General features: G+C 39.2%; 1 protein-coding gene across 1 annotated transcript in view; it reads right to left on the bottom strand.

The window, feature by feature from the left end:
• Window positions 1-10,032, bottom strand: part of Pik3r3 (phosphoinositide-3-kinase regulatory subunit 3) — an 86,166-nt gene extending 76,134 nt beyond the window's left edge. The window contains 1 exon segment of the mRNA XM_053743430.1: window positions 9,525-10,032. Within this exon segment, the coding sequence (XP_053599405.1) occupies window positions 9,525-9,630 (106 nt within the window). The 5' untranslated portion in view covers window positions 9,631-10,032.
• Between the last annotated feature and the right edge of the window lie 6,753 nt (window positions 10,033-16,785).

Raw genomic sequence — 16,785 nt, 5'->3', positions numbered from 1 at the left:
TATATTTTATGGACAAACACAAAGACAAGAATTTTGAAAAGAGGTATGGTTTAGTCAGCCACAGTGGCACGCATGTGTAATCCCAGTGATTCTGGAGGTTGAGGTGGGAGGATCATAAATTGGAGCCCATACTGGGCAATTTAGCAAGACCCTGCTTCAAAATAAAAAATAAAAAGGGCAGGTGATACAGCTCAGTGGTAAAGCACCCCTGGGTTTAATCCCCAGCATGGGTTCTCCAAATTACTTTCCAGGGTATGGACTGTTCATTGTTCACCTAGCAGCCATTCCCTCCTTCTTCCCTTTTTAATGGAATCCCTCCCCTATATACCATATCCCCTCAGAAGTCAAACAAACACCATTCCAGATTCAGGCACATAATTAGCCTAAAAGTAATCACAAGTGATTGGTTCAAGAACTAACATAGGACTTAATTCCAGCCAAAATGATGTAAAAGAAGTCAGCTAGAGGTTTCTAGAGAGTTTTCTCTCTCCAAAAACAGAGGCATACGAAGGGACATCTTTCTTCTTTCAGAATGCGTTGTATGGATATAACGTCTTGAATCACTGCAATCATTTTGCTACCAGTCTAAACATGAAGACAATCTCAAGGATGACAGATTTGAGCAATATGGGTTAAACAAAATATGAATTTTTTACTGCCATTGTTGAACTGCTGAAATCAACCAACCCTGTAGCCTATGAGAAGATAAAATTTCTTCTCAAGCCATTTTGAATTAGGTTCTGCTGCATGCAGTTGAAAATAACTAAATACTTTTTTTGTGAAATATATCCCAGAACTAATATAAGGGGGAAAAGTTTGTGGTTAATTCTATAAATGCTTATGAGAACCTCGGCATGAATTATAACATACCAAGTGACCCTACTATAGAACTGAAAGTCAAAAGTCTAATATACACCTATAATCCCACTGACTCAGGAGGCTAAGGCAGGAGGATCGCAAGTTCCAGGCCAGGTTTAGAAACTTAGTAAGACCCCAGCAATTTAGTGAACCCTGTCTCAAAAAATAAAAAAGACTGGGAATGTAACTCATTGATAAAGTGTCCCTGGGTTCAATTCCCAGTACCAGGAAAAAAAAAAAAAAGAGTCTATTAATATATGCAAGAACAAACTCCAAAGCAATATATTTCTAGCACAAACAATTCCTTCTAGTAAGATTTTTTTCCAAAATAATTTCAGATTTCAAAATTTTGATTCATGATTGAACTTTTCTTAAGTTTAAATAAAAAACTGTAAGTATTTAAGATTACATAACCATAAGCTGTGGATTTGTTGTCACATACCCTCAGAACATCAAACAGGATAACCAAGGCTGAATAATGGTAGATGGTACTGACTTTGGCTTTGTGTTGGCTCATCAATACCAGGTCACAGTATTCATATTGACATGACATGTACAAAATGGTACAATCTGGCAGGCTGGACCTAGACCACTGTTTCTATTTTTTTAAAAAATGAGATAACCTGGGCTGGGTTTGTAACTCAGTGGTAGAGTGCCTACCTAGCATGTGTGAGGCACTGGGTTCAATTCTCAGTACCACGTATAAATAAATGAATAAAATAAAGGTCCATCAACGACTAAATATAGGGGCTGAGGATATAACTCAGTTGGTAGAGTGCTTGCCTCACAAGTACAAGGCCCTGGGTTCAATCCCCAGCACCACACATACACACACACACACACACACACCCAAAAAATAAATAAATAAATAAACCTAAAAATATATGATTTTTTTTATATTTGTAGGTTCACACTTTATATGAACCTACAAATATATACAAGGTATAACATGCCATATACAAGCAAGCTATTTGGAAACTGATCTTTACTAAGGTTTAATGGCTAACTTTACCTCGATATCACATGTCAAGTCCTACACATTCTTAAGTTAATTGGCATAATAACACATTGAGTAACTTAAGTCTCCATTTAGCCCTGTGCTGTGTAAAACTAACATAACAGCTTTGAAAAACTTACTAATTCTTCCAAGTTTCAAAAACAACTAATAACAACATTAAACAAAATCTTGCTAATATCAACATTAAGTATTGCAAAATCTTGCCAATAACAACATTAAGTATTGCATCTTTTTACTAACCCCTATATTTAAATATAATGGTCACAAGCTGACAGTAATATCAACATTTTATACTTTAGTCAAAAAATGAAATTGGCTGTGTCCACCACCCTAAGTTTTAACAAAATACACTGGCACTGGATAGTCAGAGAAAAGAAGATACATGAGAAATATGGCAGCCAGGCTCAGGAGGCTGAGGCAGGAGGATCACAAGTTCAAAGCCAGCCTCAGCAACTTAGCAAGGCCCTAAGCAACTCAGACCCTGCCTCTAAATAAAATATAAAAAAGGGCTGGGGATGTGACTTAGTGGTTAACTATCCCTGGGTTCAATCCCTGGTACCAGAAAAAAAAAAAAAAAAAAAAAAAAAAAAGAAGCAGCAGCTTATCTTTTGGGGGAGATAAACTACATTCATAATTAAATATAACACAAACCACAGACCATAGATATAAAGGGGTGCACTACTAGAATTTTTGGAGAAAGTTTTAAGAAGCAAGGGGGGACTAGCACAGAATCCTGATTTGAAGATGGGGGTGGGATGAGTAGATTCTACATAGGAAGCAGTGTAAGCAAAAGCTTGGAGATAGGAATAAGCAAGATATATTGAGGATACTAGACTAGAAGGAATAGGATAGAAATGTGAGAATAAAGGATTAGAAATAAAGTTATAAATGTAAGTCAGTGCCATATTACTGAAGATCATGTATACCAAGTTTAAGAGTATATCCTCTGCTCAACAGAAACAGAAAGGGCTGGGGTTATAGTTCAGTGGTAGAGTGCTTGCATAGCATGTAAGAGGCTCTGGGTTTGATCCCCAGCACTGAGGGAAAAAAAAAAAAAAAAAAAGAGGGAGAGTTTCCTTTTTGAAAAGTGGGGTAATACTGCCTATTTTATAAAGTTTTTGTGGGCTGAAAGTAATAGTATATATGAAAACATAACATACTGCTTGGTCTACACTAATTATTCAAAAAATGTTATTGACTATTCATTAAAAATCATTTCAAATATGAGGTGATAAGGATGAGACAAGAGCAAAAAAACTAAGAGGAAAAAATGACTTGGAGCAATATTTCCAGAGACTCATGAGATATTATAAACAGGAAAGAAAGAACACTTAAAAAATAAAATGGACAAAGCATGGCCCCAGTTTAAATGCTGAGGATGAAGAAAAGAAGGGTGAAATAGCTCAAAAGTTTTTTTTTTTTTTTTTTTTTTTTGGGTGCTGGGGATCGAACCCAGGGCCTTGTGCTTGCAAGGCAAGCACTCTACCGACTGAACTATCTCCCTAGCCCCCGCGCAAAAGTTTTGACTTCAAAGAGTACTCAGAGTTAGACGAGATTTTTTGTTTGGTTGTTTGAGGTTTTTGTTTTCTGTGAGGTATTTTTTGTTTTGTTTTGGGGGTTGTTTGTTTTTGCAGTACCAGGGACTGAACCTAGGGGTGCTTTACCACTGAGCTATATCCCTGACCCTTTTTATTTTTTCTGTGGAGACAAAGTCTCACTAAATCACCCAGGCTGGCCTCAAACTTGCAGTTCTCCTGCCTCAGCGTCCAGACTAGCTGGGATTGTAGACATGCAACACAGTATGTGGCTTTAGACTTAGGATAATTATATCTTATCAGTAATAAGCTTTAAAATGTTACTATTTATTAGGTATATATCATGTACCAAACACCATGCTAGATACTGATATTGTACAACTGATCCCCACAACTCTGCAAGGTTTAATTTAATTTTACAAAAAAGAAAATGGAGCCGGGCATGATGGTACATGCCTATAATCCCAGTGGCTCAGGAGGCCAAAGGCAGGAGGACCACAAGTTCAAAGCCAGCCTCAGCAAAAATGAGGCACTAAGCAACTCAGTGCGACCCTGTCTCTAAATAATATACAAAATACGGCTGGGAATGTGGCTTAGTGGTTGAGTGCCCCTGAGTTCAATCCCTAGTACCAGAAAAAAAAAAAAAAATAGAAAGAAAAAAATGGATGCTCAGAGAAGTTTAGTACTAACCACATAACCTTGGGCAGGGTAAAAAACAAAGCTAGTTTTGAAACCCATATCATCTCTGTATTTGTTTGTTTGTTTGTTTATTGTGATAACTGGGGATTAAACCCAGAGGCACTTTACCACTAAGCCACATTCCCAACCCTTTTTATTTTGAGATAGAGTCTCACTAAATTCCCAAGATGGACTCAAACTTGCTATCCTCCTGCTTTAGCCTCTCAAACTGCTGGGATTACAAAGTGTGCACAACTTAGTCTCTATTCCTTCTACTCACTTAGACTGCTTCCTCCTTCAAAACCAAAAAAAGTTATGTCATTTCACATATACATATTTATAATTCTTTTCTATCTACCTTGTTAAATATGGCAACCATATACATATCCTATCCTTTGTATATTTTAAGAAAAATATAAAGGTATTCAGTATCAAAACAGAGCTGAAAGTTTAAAAAAGCATTACCAAAAGGGAGAAACCTCATACTTACAATGAAACAAGGTTGAATAAACTACAATAAACAAAAGCATTGACTAATCTTTTTCAATAAGAAGATGTAAAACAATTTGGTACAGTTTTTACATTGTTTGATTATATTAACATTACCCATACTACAGGATATTAAAAAATGATACCTAGATCATAAAACAAATATGTTACCAAACACTGAAGAAACGGTTATATCAGATGAACCTATCAAATGTTCAGGTTAAAAAGAAAAATTCAATCACAGAAATAGGATACCCAACTTGCTAACAGTAAGGACTACAGAGCAGCAAATGATCTATTTCTTCAGTGTGGGTTCAGCATATTTTCCCCAACCACAGGAACAGTATACCAGCTCTCCACCATAATATTACTTAATCTAAATTTTACCAGGGTGAAATATCAAGCATACCAGAGAAAGCTAATAGGTTTCCTTAAACTACCTCGCTTCAAAGTCAGAGATACTTTACCAGGTTGGTCACCACACTATGCAGTCAGGGAACTGAACTAGCAAGAATTCACAAGATCCTTTCAAAGTCAAAGAGGTCAAAATATTGTCATAGTACTACATTATTAAGAGATTATTTGCCTTTCTCATTCTCATTCTCTCACAACGGTACAGTGGAGTTTTCCACATGCTATAATATGTGGTATCTCAATAGGTTGAATGCAGGAGCAGATGTGGAAATTTAGATGTCTTCCATGAAGCCAGCTATTAAAGATATTTGCAAAAACAAAACCATGCCAGGCACAGTGGCTCACACCTATAATCCCAGCAACTCAAGAGGCTATGGAAGGAAGATTTCAAATTCAAGGCCAGTCTGGGCAAATCTGTAAGACCCCATCTCAAAATAAAATTTAAAAGGTTGGGGGTATAGTTTAGTGGTAAAGTGTCTCTAGGTTCAATCACCAGTACTAGGGACAAGGGGGAAAAAATTCTGTTCTAATTTTTTTTTAAATATAGCTATTTTTTCATTTTAAAATTATGCTAACATGTAATCCTTTCATTATTTTGTAAATCAATTAAGTACTTTTTAATTTCTCAGTTATTTTAACACAGTAAATATCAATAGATATAACCCATTAAAATAGAAGTTCTTTGGTGTTATTTTTAGGAATCATAAAAGGATAATGAGAACCACTTCTCTAGACTATACTTATATTTTGACAAACAACTAAAGTTTTTAATTTTCTAATTATCTACTGAGATGTTGCCACCTAAAGATAATTTCAGAAATTTATCTTGATGAGAACAAAAACAGTCTATAATTCTAAAGAATATGTCTATTACTTTCCAAAAAGGAATTATTACATTTTCCCCCATATCAGATCAATAATGTCAAAACTAAGATGCTGAGCTAAAAGTCCACTATCTATACGTTTTGTACATGAGTTATATCAGTTATGTAGAGTTAACCTTCCAATACCTTCTAAACCAAAGGTGGGACTCTGAGAGGCCTATCCATTAATTGCTTTGCTACAGAGTAAGCCCAATTCCCAAATTCACAGAAAGATTAATCAAGATGCTTACAGGTAATTGTCAGCACCACAATCTTAACATTTCTAAAATAAAAAGTTTTATGTTTCATCTAAAGAGTTCAATAATTTCAATAGCTGACAGAAAATACAGAAACACTAAATTCCCATTTGAACTCAATTCTTACACTGTCAGTTTAGAAACCTTCAGGATACAATGTAATGACAGTTACTGAAAGATAGGCTGGAGAGAAACACCTTTGACAAATATTTTTTGAGGCCACTTTAGAAGCAATAGCACAAGAACTATGCATATATGGTTCAGTCTAAAATTAAGATGAAAACTGTACCAAAAAAATGGCACTATTAATAATTAAAGGCTCTAAGTAAACAAATGTCTAACTCAAAAGTTATTTAACTAACCCTAGGCTATTGCAATAGCCAAGGAATGAGATGACCAAGGACTTTAAGTAGAAAATACCTAAAGGCTAGGGAAAAAAAATTCCTTAGTTTATTTATTAATTCAACATATATTGATTCAATGTCTAATACTTGCAAGACCCTGAGCAAGTTAAGAAGCTTCCAACCAGGTGGGAAGACAATTCCATAGGGACAAGTACACATAAATAAACACAGTAGCTACTCTCAATAGAATGAAAGAAATTCCATCTGAGAAGTGCTATAAGAGGGATGAAAAAGGAAGGAGAGATGACTTCTAACAGAAGGAATCACCAAACATATATCCTGGCAAAAAATGTATCTGACCTGGATTCTAAACATGTATATACAATTTCAACAAGTGAATACTGGGAGTGAAAGGTGTCCCAGGAAGAAGATAAAAACATACATTCAAGGAACAGCAAATAAAAAATAGCTTCTACAAAAGTTATGATGCACTCTAGAAGAATGGACTGGAAAACTGGTTAGAAATAAAAATACAGGAACTTTAATGACAGTTAGCTGTTTGGCATTTTTTTGTTTTTAAGTAGGCAAAAGGAAGCCACTGGAAGGTTTTTAAACTCACTAGAAGATTTATCATTGGAAGGTAAATCATCAGATAATACTTTTAACATTACTGTACACTGGACAGAGTAGAGTCAGGAAAACGTTTAGTGTGTTATCACTCCAGTCCAGGCAGGAAATAATATGAGTTTGATACGGAGTAGAAGCTAGGAAAAAATAGATACAAAACATGCTGCAACCACTTCACTGATGATTTACTTATAACTTTAAATGTTTCAAAGCTTAATTAATCATACAAGGTTGCTATGCACATTATTTCTGTTAAAAATTTCATTGGCAATGTTTCAACATATTCAAGTATGGTTCCTTTTTAAAAAGCTAATGGAGGGCTGGGGTTGTGGCTCAGTGGTAGAAGGCTTGCCTGGCATGTGTGAGGCACTGGGTTCAATTCTCAGCACTGCGTATAAATAAATGAAAAAAATAAAGGCCTATCAACATCTAAAAAAATATTTTAAAAACGCTAATAGGAATAACTAACCATATTCTATATTAAGGATGCAAAATGAATAATGAAAAGCAGCATGTACATATTTTCGGCATTCTGAATAGAATCTCAGGATGCACAATTTCATTCAAGGATGAAAATTTTAAACACAAAAGTTTATTTCCACAGAAAACAAAGTTTGGATCAGAATTTTCTATAATCTTATAAGACCATATCTTTACATAGTTACAATAGTCAACTTTTCTTAAAAATTGTTTTTGGAAAATTCAACTCAACTTGGCCATTATTTTTCTACTAGGCTAATATTTTTCAACCATTAATGCCTTCATTTTCTCTCCTCCTCCCTACTCACCTCCCCGCCCAACATATTCCCTTTGTACGTCTCCAAGGCAAGATACTATATGATACAGTACAATTCTAAGGCAGAATATATAATTCTTACAATAACAGAAATCTAAAATTATTAACCTTAATTTTTACAAGAAAGGTTTCAGTGATGCACTAAAATTCTTAGCACATAAATGACAAATGTATCTAACAGAAGTGAAGCTTTACCATTAGGGGGAAACAAAGGGGGAGACACACACAATAGATGGGTGGCAAATCTTACAAACTTTACAAAGCACCAAAAAGCAGTATCTGGATTGCAGTCACAATTATAAAAGCAAATAAAGAAGGCTCTAAAACAAAAGAAAAAAATTCTGAGTGATCATTAAGAGTGAAAAAGGTTTATTCAATATTAGTAATTAGTTTTTAATACAGCATCATTTAACATCATTACTAATTAAAAAAAAGGAAAATTCACCGTTCAAAAGAAAACAGAAATAATTTCTACATACCTTCTATAAGACATTCATACTTCATTATATTTGCATGGACTTAAATCCTTTCAAACATTTCCAAAAATATATAATCTTATAATAAACCAAGTTCCCAATGACATACAATTTATTCTGTAGGCTTAGTTATAGCATTTTTAAAAAATATAATGAATTCATCCTCAATCAAAGCAAGGAGTCATAAAGGCCTTCTACTTATTCAAAATCATTACATAAAGCATTGTCTGTAATTGCAAACAAGGTTTGAAAATCTGACGGCTAATAATCATAACAGCAGAATTTTAAGAAAAAAAAAACTTTTTCATTTTTCCCTCCTTTTCCTTCCCTACCAAATACACAGACTGCCTGTAAAGGCCTTGGATAAAGCTCTAAAATAACACTGTATGTGTATATGTTAACATGTATATCGGAACCCATCACATATATGTACATATCACATATTCACAAGAGAGAAAGGTTTTCTTTTTTTACTCTGAAAGTTGAAGTTATATTAAACTCTATCCCATAAATTAAGTTAAATCATCATACATTAAGGAATAATAAAAGATTGCATGTGGATCTGTCTGAGTTACTATATTCTGGGAAGGAAAATCTCAGACTAAGGCCATGACTAAATAAGAACGCCCAATCCCTGAAAATCACTAACCGGCATTTGACTTCTATGAGAGAAAAAGGGAGTCCTAAAATGAATAATCACGTAGGCAACTCAGTTTCTGAAGTTAACCAAGGTAAAACACAACGAACCAAATCAGACAAATGTATAAAATGATAAGCTTTAAGAAATTCCCCCAAAGGAAAAACTGACTTCAAGAGTGGGATATAAAACATCCCTTGCAAGTAAGAGTCTTTAATTGAAAGGGGGGGGGGGAGTGGAGGGTCGACAAAAACCTGAACGACATTTAAAGGCAAAAACAAAAACTAGTCTTTCCTCCAACCCCCATTCTAGCCCCCACCCCCACCTTCGCAGGACAATAGGATCAGGGTCCTAACTGCAAACTTTAAACGTGTAAACCAGAAGCAGTTTTACTGCAGCTCTAACTGCAAATCTGCCCTTCATCCCGAAGCTAGTGCACCCCAGCATACTCCTTCCCTGAAAATATCACCAAGGTCTTGTTAAAAACACAAATCAGACCCATCACAAGATGCTTTTTTTTTCTCCCAAGTACCTGGAGGATCCATTTCAATATAAAATATCAGTTCTGTCGAATAGGGCATCATCACCTCCCTCCAGTCTGCGTCATCGCGGTCCATACTCCACACCGTATTGTACATCTCGCTGTCAGGGGCAGGTCGTCAGGAAATATATAAAAAGCATATATACTTTTTGGTCTGATATTTAAAAATCTAAAAATACATATCTACAAAAGTTCCACACGGAAATGTACTTCGGGTTTTCCAATGGCTGGCCAAAGTCCAGCCAACTACCAGGACGAGAAGAGGGTCCTCTTCGTCCCTCCTACAGCACCCAGAAAAATGCTCCCCCTGAACTTTCAAGCTAAGGGCTTTTCTCCCCAGAGGGCTACAGAGAGGCTTGTGGGGAGGAGGGCAGAGGTGTTAAAAAGCAGCTTCCCAAAAATCCTTCTACACAATCGCTCTCCAAAGAAAAAAAGCTCCTGCCGCCTCCAAATCTTTCCGCGGAAGCCACTTTTTGTGTCCTTAGGAAAAGGTGGAATGAAGAGGGGAAGAAAAAAAAAAAAAAAAAAACGCGTTGCGAGAAAGCAGGGGAAATGACAAAGAAAGGTATTTAAAAAAGAAAAAAGAAAAAAAAAAAAAAGGGACTGGGAATTGCGTTCAAGTTTCGGTGTCCCAATGGTCTGCAGAGAGCGATTCCCTCAAGGGCCGAGACTCAGGCTCTGTTCCCGTCGGGCTCGGAACCAAAGCTGCAGGAGCCTCGGAATGAGGGCTGGTCAGAGAGTCCAGTGAGCTCGGCTCCACTGGGCGCTCCCGCCGGGGTGTGAGCAATCCCGCCAGTGCCGGCTACCCTGACGCTCGGCCCTGATTCCAGCCTCTGGAGTTTCATTTTAACGGCGCGGAGGGGACATCCTCCCCCGCCCCCAAAACCCCCTGCCGAGGCGCCGCCCAATCTAGCAGAATAGGGGGGACAACCAGTATCACCACTGCCCCTGCCTTTCTATCAGATCTCGGCGCATGACAACTGTCAAGTGCCTTAGAAAGTGTTTAGCAGCGATCCTCTACCTCGGTTTTTAACTCTCCCTGCTGGTCTCTGGGGCCTGGCTCCTCAATCAACAATTCTATCTACCCCCACAGCCTCAATCAGAATGGTACATCCCGGGCGCTGGCCGCTCGCCAGGAGTCAGTGCCGGGAGCACGCCAGCCAAGCCGGGAGGGAGAGGGAAGGGGGAGGGAAGGGAACAAGGTAAAACGAGCGGTGATTGGCTGATCCGGGTTGCCGGAGCCTGGAGCCTGCGTCTTTTGTCTGCCTTGCTCCTGCGGAGGAGCGGGAGACGGCTGCGCGCCCCAAGCGGGCCAATGAGAAGACAGCCGGCGCCGGCCGGTGTAGCAGCGATTGGTCAGACCCCAGTTACTAAGCGGGACAAAGGCAGAAGGGGGAAAGAAAAGAAGCGGGGGGGGGGGGGGGGGGGGGGGAGAGAAAAAAAAAAAGAAAGAAAGAAAGCGCAAACGACGGTTACTGACAGGCTGGGCGAGCGCTCGGGGGCTCAAGCTGCCCGGAGACAGGCGGGGCTCCCGCTGAGCCTCGATCCACCGGGACCAGTGAGGAGGGGGAAGACCGGCTGGAGCGAGACACCTCTGCCCGGAGACTGGCCACGGGGGAGGGAAGCGGAGGTAGAGGGACTCGTACTGTCACTTGGCGGGGCCGCGCGCACATCTGGTCCTTAGGAGGTCTCCAGGCAGAGACCTCTTTCTTGTGGAACTGCTCTTCCTACCTCCAGTGACAACTTGTCAAATAAAGGAAAGGTCGCCAAACCCACTTGCAGGACCGTTCCCTCTCAGTGACAGGATGTGCCCATGGCCCCCTGCAGCCTTTCCTGCCGCTATCTCAGCATTTTGAGCTTTTGTCTCATTTTGAGTCGTTAAGCATTTCTTTGGGAGGCATTTCGCAGTTCATCTGCGCTTCCCACCTAAGGACTTTTGAACTCAGAGGTAACTCCCTACACCTGAAATAAACAGTGGGGCGTCTCAGCAAGTCCTCTAGCTTGAGTGCTCAAGCCAGGAAAAAATATCTTGGAATTACAGTGCGTATGTGATTTCTGAGATAAATCACAGGTGTTGTAATCTCTTGCCAAAAGGGTTCCATTCTGTTTCCCTGACAGACCCCCTTCCTCACTCACCCAGGCCCTCCCTTAAAGCTGTGAGATCAGCTTCGGTAAGAAATGCTGAATATTTCCATGCATTTCAGAAACAGCTAATTAACTTGCTGGGGAACACTGAATAGCTAAAAGTAGATTTGTGCCTGGAATTGCCATCCTGCTCTGAGGAGGCCAAAAACTGTTCCATTTCCTCTTTGTACAGAAGTAACAAAGCCCATTGTATTTGAGTTGACAACCTGATTTAAGCCCTAGCAAACCTCCTACCCTAAGCTGCTCTGCTATATTGATTTACCCATAGAAAAGTTGCCACGTTTCACCCTCTACTTCCTAAAGTGATTCTGCTTTCTTTAAAGGTGCCTTGAGTTGAGACAGTTCCTGGGAGCAGGCCGTCAAAATGTGTACCTACTGGGTATAGAGTAAAGGGGCAAATAGCTGCTAAGTGTGGATAAACAGGGTTAAACTAAGAAAACATCAGTATTCTTCCTTACATTTCTGAAAATGCTTTCTTACATCTCTGGGAGCGGGGGAAGGCTTTTCAAATGCCAGATCAACTTTGGGGCAGGGCTCATTAATTTTAATCTCTGAACCATTCCTTCAAGTAGAAGATGCTGGAAGATCAACTCTAATTTGTGAGTGACTTCCCAGCAGTCTCTACTTCATATCTGGGAGCCAGAAGTACTCACATTTGTAACACAGTACTGTAATCCCAGTGACGCCTGAGGTTGAGGCAGAAGGACTTCAAGTTTGAGGTCATCCTGGAGCTTAGTGAGACCCTGTCTCAAATTAAAAAAAAAGAAAAGAAAAGAAAAATTAAGGGCTGGGAAACCAGGTGCAGTGTCACACATTTGTAATCCCAGCATCTGGGGAAGATGAGGCAGGAGGATCTCAAGTTCAAGGCCATCCTGGGTAACTTAGTGAGACCCTGTCTCAAAAAATAAAAATGACTGAGGGTGTAGCTCAGTGTTAGAGCTAAGTCCCTAGGTTCAATCCCCATTATGGTGGGGGGCAGAGGATTACTCACATTTGATACCTTACAAGGCAGAACAATCAGTCAAGGACAAGTTGGAGTTTTTTTGTTTTTTTGTTTTTTTGTGTTTTTTTTTGGGGGGGGGTACATTCCCAAACAAAATGAGGGTGAAAAGACTAAGTCTGTGCTGGGCATCGTGTCGCATGCCCGTAATCCAGCAGCTTGGGAGACTGAGACAGGAAGATTGCAAATTTAAAACCAGTCTCAGCAATTTAGCAAGGCCCTAAGCAACTCAGTGAGACCCTGTCTCTAATAAAATATAAAAAAGGGCTGGGGATGTGACTCAGTGGTTAAGAAACCCTGCATTCAACCCCTGATACCAATTAAAAAAAAAAAAAAAAAAAAAAAAAAAAAGACTTAAGTGTGGAAAGATAATGACTTTCAGATTTCCACAGCAGCTTTTGCCTGGACCACTTTTCTTCCATTAGTGGTAGGGTTCCAAATTCTAATACACAGAGCCATTACCCAGAGCCTTTCCCCACACCTAAGGATTTGGGGAATGGAATGAAGGAATAATGGGAATAACACAGTATATAATCAAATGTGCAAGATTGACACATGGAGTAAAGCTATGATTTAATTTTGTCACCTAAAATTATATAACCCAACTCTCCAACTTAATATATTTTTGAGGCTGGAGTAGTGGCTCAGTGGTAGAGCACTTGCCTAGCATGTGTGAGGTCCTGGTTTGATCCTCAGCATCACATATAAATAAATAAATGTCCATTGACAACTAAATTTATATATATATATATACACACACACATATTTTTTTTTAATAGGAAACCTCCAAAAAGTAATGATGCAAGAAGCAGAAGCACAATTCCTCCAGGAGGGTTTGAACAATGCAGAAGCCATGATCAATAAAGCAGAAGCACAATTCCTTCAGAAGGATTTGAACAGTGTTCTGCCATGTTAGAAAGTACCTGTCAGATGATGCTGGCTTTCCTCCCCATCCCCCTCTTTTATGTGTGAGTGCAGGGTGGGGTGTACTGGGGGATGAACCAAGGGTCTTAGTTTCAGTTGAGAAACAGAAGTGAACTTCTGATTATTTGTCACCAAACTACCTAAGTCTTTTTGGCAAACACAAAAAATATTAGCTCTAGTGTTCTGGACCACTTCCATGCTGGAGAATTATATTTGGCCTGGGTGTGGATTAAATTCAGCTCTAAGAGCCCAAACTCCTGGGTCATAACCTGCTACTTTGGGCATTGCTTTTTTTCCCTCCCCTCCCTTTGCCTCTCTCCTTTCTTTTTTCAATTTAGTCTTAGGTAAATCACAAAATTTGCCTTCCCTCATTTATATATGTGAAATAGGAGATTGCCTTCAGATTTATGCAAGCTACTTTCTTTCTTTTGAAAGACTCAGAATGAAAAAAATCACCACTTAAATATTTAGAGTAGTACCTTTCTGTAACTCCAAATGAATAAGATGTCCTTCATTTTTCACCCTGGTATGGTGTTATGAAACTGTTCAAATGTGCTCCATTTCCCCCTCTTTATTTCAGAGATAGATGAAATATTTCTTCTGTGTTCTGAATATAGGATATGATCTCAGAGTTCTCTTTGCCAGCAAAATCAACTTGGAACTCAGCCAAAAGTTCTTTGTGATTAAAGGTGCCATCTGAGCACACAATATTTTTTAAAAGCCTTGCAAAATAAAAACATACTTTTCCCCCACTAAGATCTCTAACTTCAACACCAGATCTGACTTTAACCCTTAGGGAGAAATTCCACTGGCCTCCATCCCCTGCCCCCTTCTTTTCCTTCTCTCATCATCTTCCCTTGACCACTTACCTTGTGATAAGATCCAAACCTATACAGCTAAATAGGGACTCCAGAGAGCACTTGTAAATTATCAGTCCCTAGTCATATGCCCTGTAAACCATGGACATAACAAGTTTTGATGGAAAAGTCTGCCTTTAATGTGTAAAAAGAGCAAAGTTGTTGGATCTTCTGGAAAGATATTTCACCTGGGAATTGATATTCATCTCTTGAGACAGAAGTGTCAAAAATCATGATTTTCTATTTTTCTGAACAACAGTCCTTTTATTTAGCATTTGTAATTTCTTGCCTCTCTTCTTTTTTTGTGGGGGTGTCACAGAGGGGGTACTTAGAATTGGTACCAGGAACACTTAACCACTGAGTCACATCCCCAGCGTGCCCCCCACCCAACATTTTTTTTTTTTTTCTTATTTTGAGACAGGGTCTCACTAAGTTGCTTAGGGCCTTGCTAAGTTGCTGAGACTGGCTTTGAAATTGTGGTCCTCCTGCCTCAGCCTCCCAGGCCACTGGGATTACAGGCATGTGCCACCATGCCCAGCTTTTGTTTGTTTGTAGTGCTGCTGGGGATCAAACAACCCAGGGCCTCCACATGCTGGGCAAGTTCTCCACCTCTTAACTACATCCCAACCTGCGTCTTTTTTAACACTTCAGTATTCATGATAGAGTTGATTATATCAGCCCAAATCACTAAGAAATAATGACATTAAATGAATGAGTAGGCTTCATGAAAGTGGCATTCCTTCAGATGCTACTAAATTCCTGGGCTTAGGGACAATATCTGAGGGCTTCCTTAGACCCATCAGCCCATGATGTAGAACTCTTCTGCCTCACTCTCCCCACTTTGGGTTCTCTTTCCACTTTAGGATGTCACAAAAGCAGGTCTTTCTCTAGCCTGTCTGCCCTTCCAATAACACAGGGGCCACCTGGTCAATGTGTATGCCCCTGCTTCTAACTTGCTCTCTGATAAGGCAACAGATTTCAAACAGATTTCAGCTTGGCTCTCACCAGGAAAGAGAGAGAGCAAATGAGATCCAAATAACAGGAACAATAGTCCAGGCTGTTTCAGGTGGGCAGGGCACAAACAGGGCAAGCAGCTGGTGAGCTCTGTTACCTCTTTTAATCTCCATAACTCTGAGAAGGAGGAGGTTACATTTTTATTCTCATTTTACAGAGGAGGAAATTGAGATCCAGAGTAGTGAGAGGACTTGTTTAAAGTCATGCAGCCACTTAAAGAGCAAAGACTAGAGCCCCATGTTCCACTGCAGGTTCATTGCCTTCATGTGACATCACACAGTTTCCCTCTCCCCTTATTCAGTTGACAAGTGTCTACTAATGTTTCCATACACTGGGGATATAAAAATGAAAAAGACAGAATCTGTAACCTTGAGTCCAGAATCCATAGAGGAGAGGTCAACAAAGGAATAAAATAGGCATGTGATAGAAAAATTGGCAAAGTGCTCTGGGAACTCCAAAGACAGTGATTATCTAGGCCCAGATGCAGGTAAGTAGTTGCTTCCCAAAGGAGGTAACATTTGGGCTTTCCCAAACTTATAAACACCTGCTATACACATGTCTCTTCATTTCTTTTTTCCCAATCTACATGACTAACTCCAAAATTGTTTCAAAATAAAAAATAAAAATAAAGAAAGGGCTGGGGATGTAAATCAGTGGTGGAGTGCCCATGGGTTCAATCCCCAGAAACAAACAAAAAAAAAATCTGAACATGTCACTCACTTTACTTAAACACTGAGGCAATTCTTCTTGCCCTCAAGATAATGTTTAAATCTCTTACCCTAGTATCCAAGGTTTTGATAATCTAGCCCCTTCCTATCTGTCAAGTCTCTTCACACACAGTTCTTTCGGTCACTCTTAAGAACTAGCTCTACTGAAGTACTCGTAGTTCTCAGAACTTCTCCATACAACACACTACAATGTAAAGTGGCAAACTCCTACTTCTTTGAATCTGATCTCACAAACTGATCACACAGACCCCCCTGTATTATGCTCTGCACAGCCTTGGCATACTATGTGTTCAAGTATCTTTTGCTTGTCTTCCTCCCACCACTCTTAGAATTCCTCATTTGTGGAGGGTGTTTCCTCAGCATGAAGCCTGGTGCAAAGTGGATGGCCAGGCATGTTCTTTGAGTGAATAAACGAAGGTTGTGAATAAACTCACCAAAAAGGCTCTGGAGTGGTGTAAGTTCAGGTTACCCTAGTAATCCTTTCTGTAAGTTCTCAGCTGACTCTCCATTTAAAAGGAATAAAAAAAAAAAAAAAAAAAAAAAACCCAAACCAAAAAATTATATAGTTCTTTGGTTACAGGAAC

The sequence above is a fragment of the Sciurus carolinensis genome, chromosome 1 (genome assembly GCF_902686445.1).
Source record: "Sciurus carolinensis chromosome 1, mSciCar1.2, whole genome shotgun sequence".
NCBI lineage: Eukaryota > Metazoa > Chordata > Mammalia > Rodentia > Sciuridae > Sciurus > Sciurus carolinensis.
This window is presented reverse-complemented; position numbering and strand designations above follow the sequence as displayed.